Below are 15589 nucleotides of genomic sequence, written 5' to 3'. Positions count from 1 at the left end.
AGACAACGGAAGCAGATGTTGTTTACTAATTTACCAGGCACAGAATGAAGTACCCACCACTTTGACCTCTTTTTAAAGCAGAACTGTCAAAATGTGGACTCCACACACAAGGCTGTTACATTTGCACTGCCAGCAATAGGCGTTCCAGATCTAATCAGCCTGTAAGCAAACCGAATCCGAGGTTCAAACAAGGTTCAATGGGTTGCCTTCACCAGACAAGCTAAATTAAGCAAATACAAAGAAAAGAAAAACCACAACAACCAATGTAAGCTAAACAGTGATTTGGGGCATCAAATTCATTTATAGGAGGGGAGGAGTGAAAACCATGGTAAATGAAAACATGCATTCCAGTTGGGAGGAAAGGAATAGCAATGAATTTAAAATCAGGCATCTTAGTTCCAAAAAAAAAAAAAAGCTCCACACATATATCCTCAAATGATTGTTCTTTCTCCTTTTCAGAAGTTACCTAATTTGGAAGACTGGAAAAACAGACTATTGTTGATAAATCACAGAAAAAAGTAATCAGTGAAGGCCATGAAGGACTTCCAGGGAAGATATAGCAAAATAAAGAAAACTTTCCTAAAAACAGAGCCAACAACTGCAGTGAATTAAAGAACTAGCGAGTAGACCAAGTCGTCATAATTCCTCTCCAGACAAGGAGAGCACTTGAGATTGCCTACAAGTGCTCCATACAATTGGTCCTCATGAGAAGAGCATAAGACAGTGGTCTTTAGCAGGTTTAGAGTACATGGAGATGAAGGAATATACCATCTTTTGGGTAAAATTAAGGTCAGGGCCTTCAAAAGGACACTGGGTTTGCATACTGTACTTCCTTTTCTAATCAGTTTTGTAAGTTCCTTATTAACTGCTTTTCAGCTATTAGGAACCTTTGGATTGACAGGTTTGATAGCACTGTCAAAGCGAAATAAGTTTTAAATAGAAGTTTAAGCAGTTAAAAAAATCACAGTGAAAGCTTGATTAGAACTTTGATTCTGGAATGTTACAAACAGATTAAGAGTCCAGATGGCTTTGAAATAAGAATTAGGAATTAATTATAATTCCTGTGGAAAATTGTTTTTGTTTTAAATTCCTTTTTCAACAAACATGATAGGCTAAGACTCTGAAGGTCAGACACTATAAGACAGTGGTTCTCAACCTTTTTAATGCCGCGACCCCAACCGGTCGTAAGTCGAGGACTAAACCGGCCGTAAGTTGAGGACTAAACAGGTCGTAAGTCGAGGACTAAACCGGTTGTAAGTCGAGGACTACCCAACCGGTCGTAAGTCGAGGACTTTCCCTGCCTGGGAGCGCCGCGCATGCGTGGTTCCGCCCCCTGTGCCGGCCGAGGCGTAGCTGGCAAGCGGCAGAGACGGAGCAGGCCGACCACCAGCTGGCCCAGCCCAAGGGAGGTAAGGCACCTGCTGGAAAAGGGGGAAAAAATGGCGGACAAAAAAAGTGGCGGACAAAAATAATGGCAGACAGCCTTGCTTGGCAACCCCCGTGAAATGGTCGATCGACCCCAAATGGGGTCCCGACCCACAGGCTGAGAACCACTGCTATAAGAGAACCAGAAGGAATTAAATATTACAATTAAAGGAGAGGTATACTTAAAACTGACTTACTAATACAGGACAAAGCAAAGTATTTTAACACTGGGCATCAATGATGATTTTAGCCACTGTCTATCCACTGCAGCATGGAGGCCTCTTCTGCATGTTTCCAACCGAAGCAAACGAAAGCTCAGGACCATATTGGTTGGAAGCAATGGGCATATTAAAATATATTTTGGAACAATGGATCCAGAAATTAATTTTCTCTTTATTCAGGCTCAGGACTCAAGATTCTGAATCTGACCCTGAAAAAGCTGTTCCGTCTGAGCCTGTGAAATGTCAGCCTCAGGAGAGTCAAGGCCAGGAATCACTTGAGACTAACCCTAATTCGAATGCTAACTTGAAACAGAACAAAAGTTAAAAATGTTTGCTTCTATAGATAGATTTTGTTTAAAAAATGTTTTGAAAGAGGAACAAGTTTTACCTGGCAAGATTGAGTCTAAAAGTGGATTAAAAATGACAGGCTACAAGAATGGCATGGAAAAAGATGGGCATACTGGACATATAAAAGAAACTGGCTGATGTCTTATTAATTAAAAGAAACATGCAAATAATAAACCAAGAGAGTGACCTGAATAATATTCCTAAATTGGATTTACAAAAAAGGCTTGTTTAAATTTTGAAGAATTTTGTGAGAAAGGACAAAGAAAAGAAATCAAGTTTTCAGACATTACTTGAAGGGACTAAAGATCCAAATTGTTAAAAGTAAAAGGAAAGAATATAAGGTTGATTTATTTGATCAAGGTTAAAATAGATATGTTGTAATTTCTGGTAATCCTCAATGGACTTTTGCTAATCAGGACTGAAGAAGCTTTAAGGATTTGTTTAAACATAAGAAATGAGATACGGGATGAGGAGATCATTTATTGTAATTTAAGAGAAGGTATTAACTTAAAAAAGATGTTTGTACTTGTGATTAGGAAGAATCCTAATATATTTCTTTATATATTTCTTTTCTTTTTCTTTACTATATTCTTATTTTTGCTTTCTTTTCTATTTTTCTTTCTATTTTTCTTTTTATTCTTTTCTTTTTTAATTTGTATTAATTTTTATCCTTTTAATTGTAACTTTTAATAAGATTACAATAAAAAAATTAAGCCCATGAACACATATGAGAAATTGCTCACTAAAGTCCTCCTCCAAAGCTTCTATGCCTGACCAAGTTTCAAAAAGAACTTCAGTAAATAAGATCAAACTTAAAAGATAGGCCTAAGCTAGCTCAGCTCAGAAATTGAGGCCCTATTAGAGTATCCTGTTCTTTTTAAATGAAAAACAAAACAAAAAACAAGAGAGCAGCTGCATGTTACATAATTAATAGAACATAGTGTTTGACCTTCAGTTCTTTACTAGAAATTACATTTTCATACATATAAGCACAAGCTTATTCACAAATTATTTTAGCACCATTTTTGAGTAGTTAAAGAACATTCAAAATAACACCTGGTCCATGGATTCAATGGTATAGGACAGGGGTCTCCAACCTTGGGAACTTTAAGACTTGTGGACTTCAACTCCCAGAATTCTGGGAGTTGAAGTCCACAAGTCTTAAAGTTCCCAAGGTTGGAGACCCCTGGTATAGGAGTTGACCCAACCATATCTGAAGAAGTCCAGCAATAAAAACCATGAGATCAAGACAAAACCAGGAGGGTGAATTTGTTATTTTTAATGTTCTTTAACCATGCAAAACGTGTGCTAAATTTTTCAGGCAGCCATAGAAATTACAAACCTCCATATTTTCTTTTAAATGTCAGAAGGGAATCAGTTGAAACAAAACTAGAAATGTCCTATGCAGCATACTTTATAAGGACATTTTTGCTATGTCACAGCCTAAGATTATGTTGGTCCCCATTCCCTCCACAAGCATAATAAGCCATTTATATAGAAGGAGCACTGGGGAAGTGCCTGAAGCAATATATGCATATAAAACAGACACAATATTCATCCATGACATTCTCAACTACTTTAGTTCAGTCTGGCAGTGAGCCATGATGGATGTATGGAGTGCTTGCTGTTGATTAAAGAGTAAGAAATCACCAGGATTAGTTGAGAACATGTGCAACTGATTATAGATAGAAGGTAGGCAAAACTACAGGGACCAATTTTTTGTTTATGTATTTGTATCCCTTTCTCATCTGGATACTGAGTCTCTGCTATAGAGTTGAGGTGATTATCATTCATGACTAGCACCTACTTCTCAGCTGGCCGATTCTACACAAGGAGAACAAACGATTAAAAGGCTCCATGTACAAGCTATGCATGAGAAGGACATATTCTATTTTGAAGAAAAACCGGGGATGGAAAGAAATGAAATGTGCTGTTTGTCGTAGGCTTAGTAATGCTTCTAATTATTGCTAAAGTATACAAATGCATCACATACAATCCTTTGCTTTTTAAAATAGCTGCAGCTCAATTCGACCTTAAACAAATCCAGCCCTTTGAAATGTGCTGTACTTGATGTCAGAGATGGATCGAGTGAAAACGCTGGGTTTTTTTTTTATTCACAAATGCACTCTGCCCAATTGTGAATTCTGTAATTGCACATAAAGAGGAATCCCACGATAAGATGAACCGTTTGATTGGTCAGACAATTGTACAAATTGTATTTATCCCCAAAGCTTATCTCCTTATTTATCTGATGCCTTTCTCAACATAAAATGAGTAAAAAAACCCAACTAATTGTCGATATTTAAAATACCTTATTATCATATAAAATTCCTCTTTATATACAATTACAGAATTGATCCCTTGATCCATTCCACCGAGAAATGCTGCCTCAAATCCCACCCCAACATCACTGCACAAATCTCCAGCTGCTCCGCCTCTCCCCCCCCCCACTTCAGAGCATCTGCAGAAGACTAGGGGTGGTAGCAGCTGTCTGAGATTGCTGAAGGCTCAGGACCCCTATTTCAGTCCTGGCACTACCTCCATTGAGCGCCACTGTGCAGGGTGGCCAAAAGAACATAGATCGGGGGGGGAGATGGGTAGGTGGGGGAGTTGCAGAGCTGCTGTGTTTGCAAATATGGCCAGGCTGCCAAGCATTTCAATTTTGATCACATGAATGGAGGGGCACTGCAATGGGCATAACTTAGGGCACAGGTCATAACTTCATTTTAGCATCATCATCGTCATTTTAAATTGTTGCTGAAGAAATGGTTTGAAGTTGAGGACTACCTGTATGAGAGAAAGGGGCACTCTTGTCTCAGAGGGAAAGCTGTTCCATGGGAGGATGCCCCCATAAAGAATACCCATCTCTATGTCCTTCCCATCAACTCTCCCAGAGCAGGCATGCTCTGATTGCGTAGATTGGACAGGCAGAATGTACCTGGAATAGGTGAATTTGAAGATAGCAAAGGCCCAACCCATAATAGTTGGCAACTTGAATTGCACTTAGAGACAAATCAATTGCTGAGGTACATCCTATAATAAGGGTATCAACATGGGACAATAAAGAATCTGGCATATGCAGTCATATTTTGTTCCAGATGACATTCCTGGGTTCAGATGTACAGAAGTACAGTGAAAGAGCATAAATGGTTTCACTCATCTCTTCATTCTGTTAATGGCTAAAACTGGTGCACTGCCTCTTCTAGCAGAAACTACTAGTCCAGAAGGACCTTCAGATTGCACACTTGTTGTTTTAAAGAAAAAAAGCACCCCATCAAGAGATAACATTTGTTATCTTCCTAGAATTAATAGATATTTGAGCTAACAGCCATTCCGTTTTATTTGTGCTGTGTTTGAGTCTGTTTCTTCCTATCTGGGTTCTCATAGCGCCCAGGCACAAAACTTCTACCACAGGTCCCATCTGATCTGAGGTACCATCTGATCTAATTGGACAACAACAAATCTCTGAATCAATGGGCGACTTTCTCTAGCGGCCTCATATGAATATTAAACAAAATAGGTGGGAGGGTCAAGCCCATGAGGACTTGATAAAGTGTCCACTAGCCCAACCCTTCCTCTCCCATAACCACCAACTGACCTCTGTCAAGTTCCCTTTGATAGTGCTCTAAAAATAAAAGTGGTATCTCTACAGTGGTAGGATTCAGCTGGTTCGCACCACTTCGGCAGAACCGGTAGCTAATGGACTTCCGGAAGCAGCATCCACACAAAGAACTGGTTGTTCACATATTTCAATCCCACCACTGTATCTCTACCAAATAAAGTTTGACTCCTGATTCTCATCACTGGTAGTTCAGATGTCATGCTTTCCTCAAAAGAACATTCTGAAGAGCTCCATTAAGAATCATCATCATCATCATTACTGATGCCTATCAGTCTGGAAACAGTTAAAAAGAACACTTCTCACTATTTTCTGGGATCCCACTGTTCCACAGTCAGAGAAAGGAAAAAGAAGAAAGGCATCTTCATTACTGCGATTCAGGAAGCCCATTTCTGAACAGCGTAAATGTAAATTGCTCCCAAAGCTCATGTGTTATTTACTGTTCTACTTCTACTTTCAGCCTGTGAACTTCTAATCTGCTCTGTGCACTAAGTTCCGTTATGACCCACTGTGCTTATTCCACAGGGGGCTGAGAATTATGAATTACTTATTCTAAGCAAGTCAACCAAATGTCAGGTCAGATTTTCTGAATGAGACTTGAAGCATGACCCATTCTACAAGCCCACATGCACATGCACGTGCACACACACACACACACACACACACACAGAGAGAGAGAGAGAGAGAGAGAGAGAGAGAGAGAGAGAGAGAGAGAGAGAGAGAGAGAGAGAGTGTCATGTTAAAAGAATCATACTTGCTAGATCCATGTAAGCCAGGTGAAAGAAAGATAATTTGGTCATGTGAAAAGCCACAAAAACATTGGAGAGGAGTTGAGAGTCATTAATATAGTGACAACAGGTCACTATGGCAACATGTAAGTCCAGCAACAATTGCTTCCAGAGAGTCCAATTCACACTGCTCCTCTTTGAAACAGATGAGGGATGGTTCCATGGAAAAAGAAACCTGCATCTGTTTCTTCATCTAACTTTTGGGCTGCCAGGATTTTAACAAAAACAAAGGGAGTGAGCAAAAAAACCAAGAGAAAAAACCTAGCTGGCAGAAGTAAATAAGCGAATAGAAGGGATGGGGGGAAATGGAAAGCTTGCAAAGGAGACAGAAGCAAATTGCAAACATTTAGAAATCATTCCCTATTTGGTAAGCTTTGATGATTCTGAACAAGTGGAATGTTTTTGGACACTTTAAGCGATGGGAGGAGAGTAGGTGAAAGCTTTCACCTTGATCTGTTGAAGTTCTGTGCTCATGTAATGTGTTTTGCATTTGGTTTGTACCACAGGTAATAGAGAAATAATGCTGTGCTGTCAGTTAAGAGTTAAAGCAGGTCAGCAGCTGCAAGATCAGAAGATTCCAACTCAAGTGGCAAATAGAAAGGCTCTAAAAGCAAAGAAATTTAGTTAGAGGAAATGGGCCACAAGGGACAGGCTGGCAGCTGTGCACACAGATAGTCTGTTCTCATCAGCCACTGGTCATTACTCATGGAAGGAAACCAGGAGATGAGAACTGCAAGTGGTGCATAGTAATAGAAGTCTTGTGAAAAATTCCTGAATCTAGGAAAAGCAGATGCATTAGCAGTGTCTGCTGAAAGGACATTTTCCATGACTGAGATTGGAGAAAATAGTACTCAATATGTGGCACTTCTTTCTTTCTTTCTTTCTTTCTTTCTTTCTTTCTTTCTTTCTTTCTTTCTTTCTTTCTTTCTTTAAAGAAAGTCGGTGTAAATCTGCAATGTCAAAAATTCAAACATAAACCCTCCTATCTCTTTCAAAATTTATGTCCTACTTTGATTAGGAAACAGGCTCTTTAAAAATTATATATGAAGCTCTGCCCTGACACAAAAATTCTCCAGGGATTCAGAACAGGATCAGCAGACAGAACCAGCAAGGAGCATTTCCCCATCTAGTGGACAAAATGTTCTATGGCACTCCTTGGGAGCAATTTTGACTCTGTAGTCTGTTTTGCGTAACTCTTGTTTCATCAGCCCACACAGCTGTTTGAATCAAGCTTTTTTCCTGGACTCCATGAACGCAACACTTTAATGTGTTGTCGCAGTGTTTCTCAACCTTGACAATTTTAAGGCATGTGGACTTCAACTCCCAGAATTCCACAGCCAGCAATGAAGTCCACATGCCTTAAAATTGTCAAGGTTGAGAAACACTGTGCTAGACTTTCAGAAGAAATAGGAAGCTTTATTTTACCAGGTCAATCAATAGAGGATATTTCGCTTGTAGCTTATACACAGACTAAATGTAATAATAAGATTATTCTGTCTATCCTTCAAAAGCTCACGAAAGATAAGGGATTCCAGAGATGGCATCATATGTGAAATGATATGTATCAGTACATACTTCACATACCTCCTAGTTGGGTGGATGTGTACAAAGCAGTACATTGGTTTGCAAGTTAGTCTCCAATTAGCTCGCATACAATAGTGTAAGCCCATCTGGGTGAAAATGAATTTGGGTTACACTAATGACATGATTGATTAAGATAGTTACTGTTTGCAGGGAATGCCTAAGACAGTGGTTCTCAACCTTTTTAATGCCGCGACCCCAACTGGTCGTAAGTCGAGGACTAAACCGGTCGTAAGTCGAGGACTAAACCGGTCGTAAGTCGAGGACTACCCAACCGGTCGTAAGTCGAGGACTTTCCCTGCCCGGGAGCACCGCGCATGCGTGGTTCCGCCCCCCGCGCCGGCCGAGGCGTAGCTGGAAAGCGGCAGAGACGGAGCAGGCCGACCACCAGCTGGCCCAGCCCAAGGGAGGTAAGGCACCCGCCGAAAAAGGGGGAAAAATGGCGGACAAAAAAATGGCGGACAAAAAAAATGGCGGACAGCCTTGCTTGGCGACCCCCATGAAATGGTCGATCGACCCCAAATGGGGTCCCGACCCACAGGTTGAGAACCACTGGCCTAAGAGGTCTGATAATCTACTTTACATCTTTGGAGAGCTTCTCAAAATGCACGATGTGAAAGTATTATTGCAAAGTACAGTGTGACGTAAGACCCTCAGTTTCCAATGCATTATCAGAAGGCCTTCTAGGAAGTTCTACTTAAAATACTCCCAGTATGGAAACAGGAAAGAGAAACTATTCCATGGCTCTCCTCTTCCCCTCCATGGTTCTCAAAAGCTGGTCTTGAGCAGAACGCACAACTGTTTTCAGACAAAAGACAGCTTGTGATTGCTGAAGGGGAAACTTTCTCCTCAAATCCTACATCTAATTTTAAAATCAAATATAAACACTTTAATGCAGTTGATACGGCTAGTTCTTACGTATTTAATAATTGTATCGTATACATTACTAAAGTTTCCCAATTTCTCAACAACTTGGCTGAAATCTTCTTCCATTGCCTAAAAAAAAAAACATTTTACATTCTTGTAAACTTCCTTAAATTAACCTCCTTAAGCAAACTAAAAGGTGGAACGTACATATAATGACAAAATTATTTTTATACTTATAATCAGAAAGGGAAGAAGAAACATGCACGACTCTGATAAGTCCTAAGAATACAATGAGCCAACAATGTTTAAATTTCTCCTATCCAGATGCTTGGGAAAGATTTAAAAAGTCACGTGAGCAAGACAGTAAAAAAAATAAATTACTTAAGTGTAAAACACATTGTAGATTAATTTTCTGTAAGTAGATTCAAACTGTAAAACCAGTCTGAAAAATAGTGGCCTTTACTGTATCCTTTAGAAAATGCTCGTATGCTGAGAAAATTATGAATGGAAGCAAATCCATTGATGAAACAGAAAATGCTTTCCTAGGGCTTAACACATTAGCAGTATTGAAACTACAAGGTTTTTTTTAACTTAATGAGACTGCAATAAAACAAAAGAGCATGAATCAAAAGTGACTGTCTCCGCTGCTACAATTGTAAATGGCTTTCGGTGTCTTTTTATTCATTTTCTCTGCCTGCCAGGGAAAATAAGAAGTTTTGCATCAACACAGGGTACACCCTGATATTGTTTTACAGTACTTGGCTCTATGTTAAATTTTTAGGTCTGTTTGAGTTTCTTTCATTGAAGAGGGAGGGTAGAAAGAAATAATTAAAGGTGCTTCTCTCATCATTTCCTATAGCTTAAAAGATTTTCAGCATTTTCCATTAAATTGCCACAGAAAGTTCTGAAGTTGTTTTTCAATTCTTTAATTTCATACTCTTATTTATGATGCAGCTGTTATTACTTTTTGCATCAAGACAGTATTTTAGCTCTTCAACTTGCACCAATCTGTCTCTTATAGAGTCTTGTGGGTCAACTGAATATCAACATGCAGAGCCAGGAAAGAAAATGGATTGAATACTTGGACATATGAGCCAGTTCTGATTCGTAGATCTAGTTTTCAGTTTAAGACATTTTGGTATTTGTGGTGGTAGTTCTTTTAAATTCTAAGCAGCAGTCAGCCAATTAAAATTATTTGTGAAAGAAGAAGCTTTTTGTATTCTAATATTCACGGAACACTGAATTGTAATTCAGAAAACATATTAAAACTTATTAGATATAAGTCACATAAAAGGTAACTGCAGCTTGTTGTGCTGTGATTGCCAGTTTGGATTTAAAACAAACACCTGAATACAATTTAAATAAGCAGCATTTTATTTTCAACCAACATACACACTGACTGATTCTCTCTGTAAAGACGAAGAATATGAGAATCCAAAGTAAAACACAAGTCCCCCTCCTCCAATTCTTGGAAATGACCTCGAGAACAGCTCCAAAAAGTCGACATTAAAATATAATTTTTAATTAGAAAGAAGAGACTAGCACTAAATAATTGGGGGCGTTAATTTTAATTGCATTTTAAACTAGAAATAAATTTACTTCACTTCTTGGCTTCACTAGCTTCCTTGCCTAGCTCCAAGTACACCCCTTCCTGAGACCTTAAGCGTTTGTGCACCCTGATACAGAGTAAAGGAATAAAGCTATGTAAGACCTCAGCATTCACGAACCTTAAAGAAAAATAATACTTCACTAATTTTCAGTGTTTCTACCCTTATGAGATCTTTAAATCTGATACTTACACTTCAAATAACTGAAGCAATTTCCTGAATGCTCAAAGCAAATGAAAAGCAGCCATATAAATGTTTAGAGAGCTAACTATATACAAAATGATAAACAGTCAATGCATCCAAAGTTAACACTCTATACAAGAATATAGTGGCTACACATTGTTAGGAAGTAAAGATTCAGGCCAAGGTGCAATTGGTACCAGATGTTTAAGAAAAATCAGCCACTGGATGACTAGGGAGATTGCTTATTCTCTTTATTATTTTCTTTCTTTTTTCTTTTTTAGCAGAATTAAATGTTTTTGATATGTCCCTGTTCCCCATCAACCTCCTCAGTTTTCAGGAGGATTGGTAATTTGCAGAGGGCCAATCCATAAAGCTGAGGTGATGGTGTCTTTGGCAGCTGAACATCATTTGATAGACTCAGTATGAATTTTTTACTTTTACCTAAAGAAGGAGAAACTATTACGAAGTTAGTCCCAATTTGGGAAAATACAATTTGTTTGATTTACTTTACCAAGACCTGTTTATACACTACAGTAAAAGAATAAATCTTTATATTCACAATACCACAATGAAATCACTTGGCATATGTTAACTTGATGGGAGAAGCACAGGATTCCTTGAACAGTTGCAAAGCAACCAATTGATTTAAATGTATTTTCTGCTCCTACTTAATTTACCATGCACAAAAGGTGGAGGAGAAAACTTTTTCCCTTTCCACTCTTTCCATATAAATTAATAAATATGCGCTACAATTAAATGATTACACTTTTTTGCACAGTTTGCATATAGGCTAGCATCATGCCGAGAAAGGTTTGATTCTCTGTAATAAATCACTCCAAAGCTTTAAATATTAAAAGCAAGAATTCCTTTCCACCACGCTGCTGGTTTTTCATCTGCAGTGCTGCTGATCGTTTTTGGAAGCAGAATGCCAGCTGCTCAGATTGGCAGTTCTTGCTAACAACCACATATGCTAAATTATGCATCTCCAACAGGCATTCCTATGCTGGTGGCTTCTTCTACTATATTATACATCTAGCCATAGATGTATTAGAGCTGGATAAAAGAGCAGTACAACAATAACAACGCAGCATCCAACCGGAAATCTCATGTGACGTAGTATCAGTTCTGAAAGGACTCCTTCTCCTCCTCCTTCTGTCTTCCCTCTCTTCTACCAATTACATCCATATCTTACTCCCACCCCTGGACAAAGTATCAATGGCTGAGATTTCTGTATCTGCTACTTTTTCCGATGTGGACTTGGTTCTGGAGGGGAAGTCTTCTCACAGAGTTAACGTTTGAAGACATGCCTTCTGGTTTCCCAAATGCCTCTCAGCATTGAATAAGCAATTAAGAATGATTTATGGCTGCTCAGTTGCTCTTTAGCAGAGTCAATCGCAGGGGAAAAAATTAGGAGTAAGGGCAGAGGGAGGGGCGATTCCCAAATAGTTGGCACAAACCACACATATTTATATATACGCATATACATGTTGCAATCTATATGCCAAGGGCTTGGAATTTTCTGCCTCTGCTTTCACCTTCCTTCATGGTTCAATGCGCTCAGCTGCTATTCCTTGTCGACTAACAGATTCCCTCTTCAGAAAATTTGTTCAAACCTTTTTATGGCTATTTTTCTTGGTCGACTCTTGAGTATTTTATTTCATTATTATTCTGGAGAAAACCCCAAACATAAAAAGGTAAAAGCATATCTAGGTCTTCTCATCACAGTGCATCCCAACACATTACAGAAAGTGGCAGTTATCAAAAGACATTATGTGCAAGAAGTTAAAGTCAATTTGTAGAAATAGACCCAAAGAATTCTATGTTAAATTAGAATAAGACTAGAACAGGGCAGAGCAGAACGGAACAGAACAGAATACTTTATTGGTCAAGTGTGATTAGACACACAAGGAATTTGTCTCCAGTGAATTAGCTTTCAGGGTTCATACAAAATAACAAAGTAATAATTATCATAATAACAATGTAATAATAATCATAATAATTATACCAATAATAGAAGGGAGTGGAACAGATGAAAAGGCTAAAAGTAATACAGCCATACTACATAGGTAAATATAGACATAAAACAGTACTGTGGGAATTAGGTGTTCAGCAGAATGATGGCATGAGGGGGAAAAAAAGTGTCTCCGTGTCTAGTTGTTTTGGCATGCAATGCCAGGGTTTTTGTTTTTTTTCTTGAGAAAAAAATAATCACTAATCACAGAAACAGACTACAGAACCTTGAAAATAAAATGGGTGCCCCTGCAGATATAGCAAGTTTTGAGGACATTAATTCCCATTGTGGCCATTTAAGAAGTTTTCAGACAGATATATTTTATCTATTTGTCTAATAATCATGATTTATCTCTCATATTTTTACAGCAAATGTATGGCAAATATCTGGACAACCCTGAAAAACAGAAGTGAATTTTCTTAACAATACTCATAGGGAAAGCTTCCATGCCGTCTTGCAAAGAAAATGGAATATTGCCTCAAGGACTCTATCAAAAGATTATTCTGCAAAAACTACAGAGCTGCCATAAGACATCCAATGAGAAAGAACTGCAACCCAAACCATGAAAGGTTCTTTTGATTATCCTACTTAATCCCTATTCATAAAGATTCTTGCTTACTGGTTCTCGGCCATCCATTGCTTCCATCCACAGCCTTCGATCCTCTTCAGAAAGTGCCTGCATTGTAATCACTCCAGGCCTGCAGAGATGAATGGAATGATGCCGTGAATAATAGGTTTAAAAACAGGAAATAGGAAAAATAGAAGTGGTAAACCAGGCAAATTCAGCAAAAGCTGCCACAATGCACCTTTCCATGATTCAGACTCAAACTCAAGTGGGACAAAACTACGTACATTAAAAAAAGAGAGACCAAATTAGAATATCATCAATTTTTCTCGCTCTTCACTTCAATAGATCTGTTAGGGTTTAAAAAACAAACATTCCAAGCTACATATTTCAAATATTCATGATTATTCAGATAAAAAAGAATAATCACAATAGGCTGTCAAAACACAGTCACACAATAGAAACTTCATAAAAGAGCAATCAAGGAAAATTCTCACTAATTAAATTGATGGGGTTTGCATTTCTGTCAAAGTCTATCTTCATATTTATATAGATTACATGAGTCAGAGCAGCATCAGAGCTTCCAAATTATCACTACAATCTTCCCTCAAATTGATGTGGCAATCTAACTAATCTACTAAGGAATACACATTTCGATAATAAAAGAAAAGTTGATTTGTTAATCGATTAAATATTTTGATTCAAAGTTAATAATCTACTGCAATTAAGATTCAAAAAATGTTCTTCAAGTTCTTCACTGTATTGGTTGATGGAAAGAAATAAAACAGCTAAAAAACTCATTTATGAAATTGGTAAGAAATGGAAAGTCATCTTGAATAAAATGACTAACACTTTAATATGTTTTAAAAATGAAGCTTCAAAAAACACTGTAAGAGGGAGGTAGATAGCTGCAAGCGATTAAGATCACAACCAATAATTGGAATTATACTCTCATATCAAATGGAACAACATAAGAATTAAATCACAAATAGTTTGTGTTGACAGAGTTGTCTTTTATTATATATATATCAATAGATCTTCTTTACTTCAAAAACTTTGTTATAAGAGAGTATTTGTAAAATACCATTCGTTTCCTGTATTCACCTATACCAATCTTTTTCTACATCAATACAGTATATGTTCTTCTTCATTGTCAGTGACTCTGCTATAAAGCTACTGCCATATTTCTATTCTGAGGGGAGTTAATTTTTAATTTTAATTTACTGTATTTTGTATCTTTAATGAAAATTGGAAAGAAAGATGAATAGTCACATTTCTCAATGACTCACAGAGTCATCAGCAAAATCTTTTCCGTATAAATATTTGGCCCTGCTAACTTTTGCAAGAAACTGTCCAATCAATGCATGAAAAGTCTGAAATGAAATGGAAAACTATAATGAAGCATATTAACGCACCTCACAGTTATAAGAAAATTAGCATATAGCACGGAAAGTGACATTTGGCTTCTGCCTCAACAGCAATGGAGAAGGAGAATAAGAATTCAACTTTTAATAATAGAAATTTAGCAACTGCCAATTAGAGACTCACAGTTATGTCCACAAAAAAAGCTCACACAATTTATCCAGGAAAGAATACAAGCCCTACAGATATAAAATATTCACACTGAATAAATATTATTTTTACTAATCTCTTTCTGTAATAATCTGAAAGCTATAGAAATAGCATTCTGAAAAATATTTGTCTGAAAAAATACCCTAATTTACAGCTTATCTGGACTACTGTGCTGAAAATTAAATTTGTCAGTGCAAGTTTGTTTTTTCATACAGGCTGTTTTTTCATAGAGATTTAGCTCACTCTTTGGTCTAATCTAGCATGATCCTTCTCTTAAATTAAAGCAGAACAAATCTCTGTTGAATGTCCTAGCTTAACAAACCTGTTTCTAACTGAGGCTAAACAGAGACAGAAGCAACAATGAGTTTTTGTTCTTATGATTAAAAATAAAGAAGTTGAAGGACCCGCTCCAGTCGGGCTTCAGGCCGGGGTACAGCACGGAAACGGCATTGGTCACACTGGTGAATGATCTCTGGAGGGCCCGGGACAGGGGTTATTCCTCTGTCCTAGTTCTTTTGGACCTCTCAGCGGCTTTTGATACCGTGGACCACGGTATCATGCTGCGGCGCCTGGTGGAGTTGGGAGTGGGAGGTACCGTTATGTGGTGGTTCTCCTCCTTCCTCACCGACCGTACGCAGTCTGTATTGGCAGGGGGACAGAGGTCGACCCCAAGGCCCCTAACTTGTGGGGTGCCACAAGGGTCGGTCCTCTCTCCCCTATTGTTCAATATTTATGTGAAGCCGCTGGGTGAGATCATCCGTGGCTTTGGGGTGGATTTCCATCAGTACGCTGATGATACTCA

The 15589-nt window shown here is 38.1% G+C and overlaps 1 protein-coding gene across 1 annotated transcript in view; it reads right to left on the bottom strand.

Annotated features, from left to right (window-relative positions):
• The window catches only part of ARHGAP26 (Rho GTPase activating protein 26), a 174101-nt gene that overhangs the window by 120740 nt on the left and 37772 nt on the right, over positions 1-15589 (bottom strand). The window contains exon 10 of the mRNA XM_029287106.1: positions 13270-13348. Coding sequence (XP_029142939.1) covers positions 13270-13348 — 79 coding nt within the window. The remainder of the gene's footprint in view (positions 1-13269; positions 13349-15589) is intronic.

The sequence above is a fragment of the Protobothrops mucrosquamatus genome, unplaced genomic scaffold (genome assembly GCF_001527695.2).
Source record: "Protobothrops mucrosquamatus isolate PMUCROS unplaced genomic scaffold, P.Mucros_1.0 scaffold_245, whole genome shotgun sequence".
NCBI classification, from domain to species: Eukaryota; Metazoa; Chordata; class Lepidosauria; order Squamata; family Viperidae; genus Protobothrops; species Protobothrops mucrosquamatus.
The sequence above is the reverse complement of the archived record's forward strand: the minus strand, read 5'-3'. Positions and strand labels throughout refer to the sequence as shown.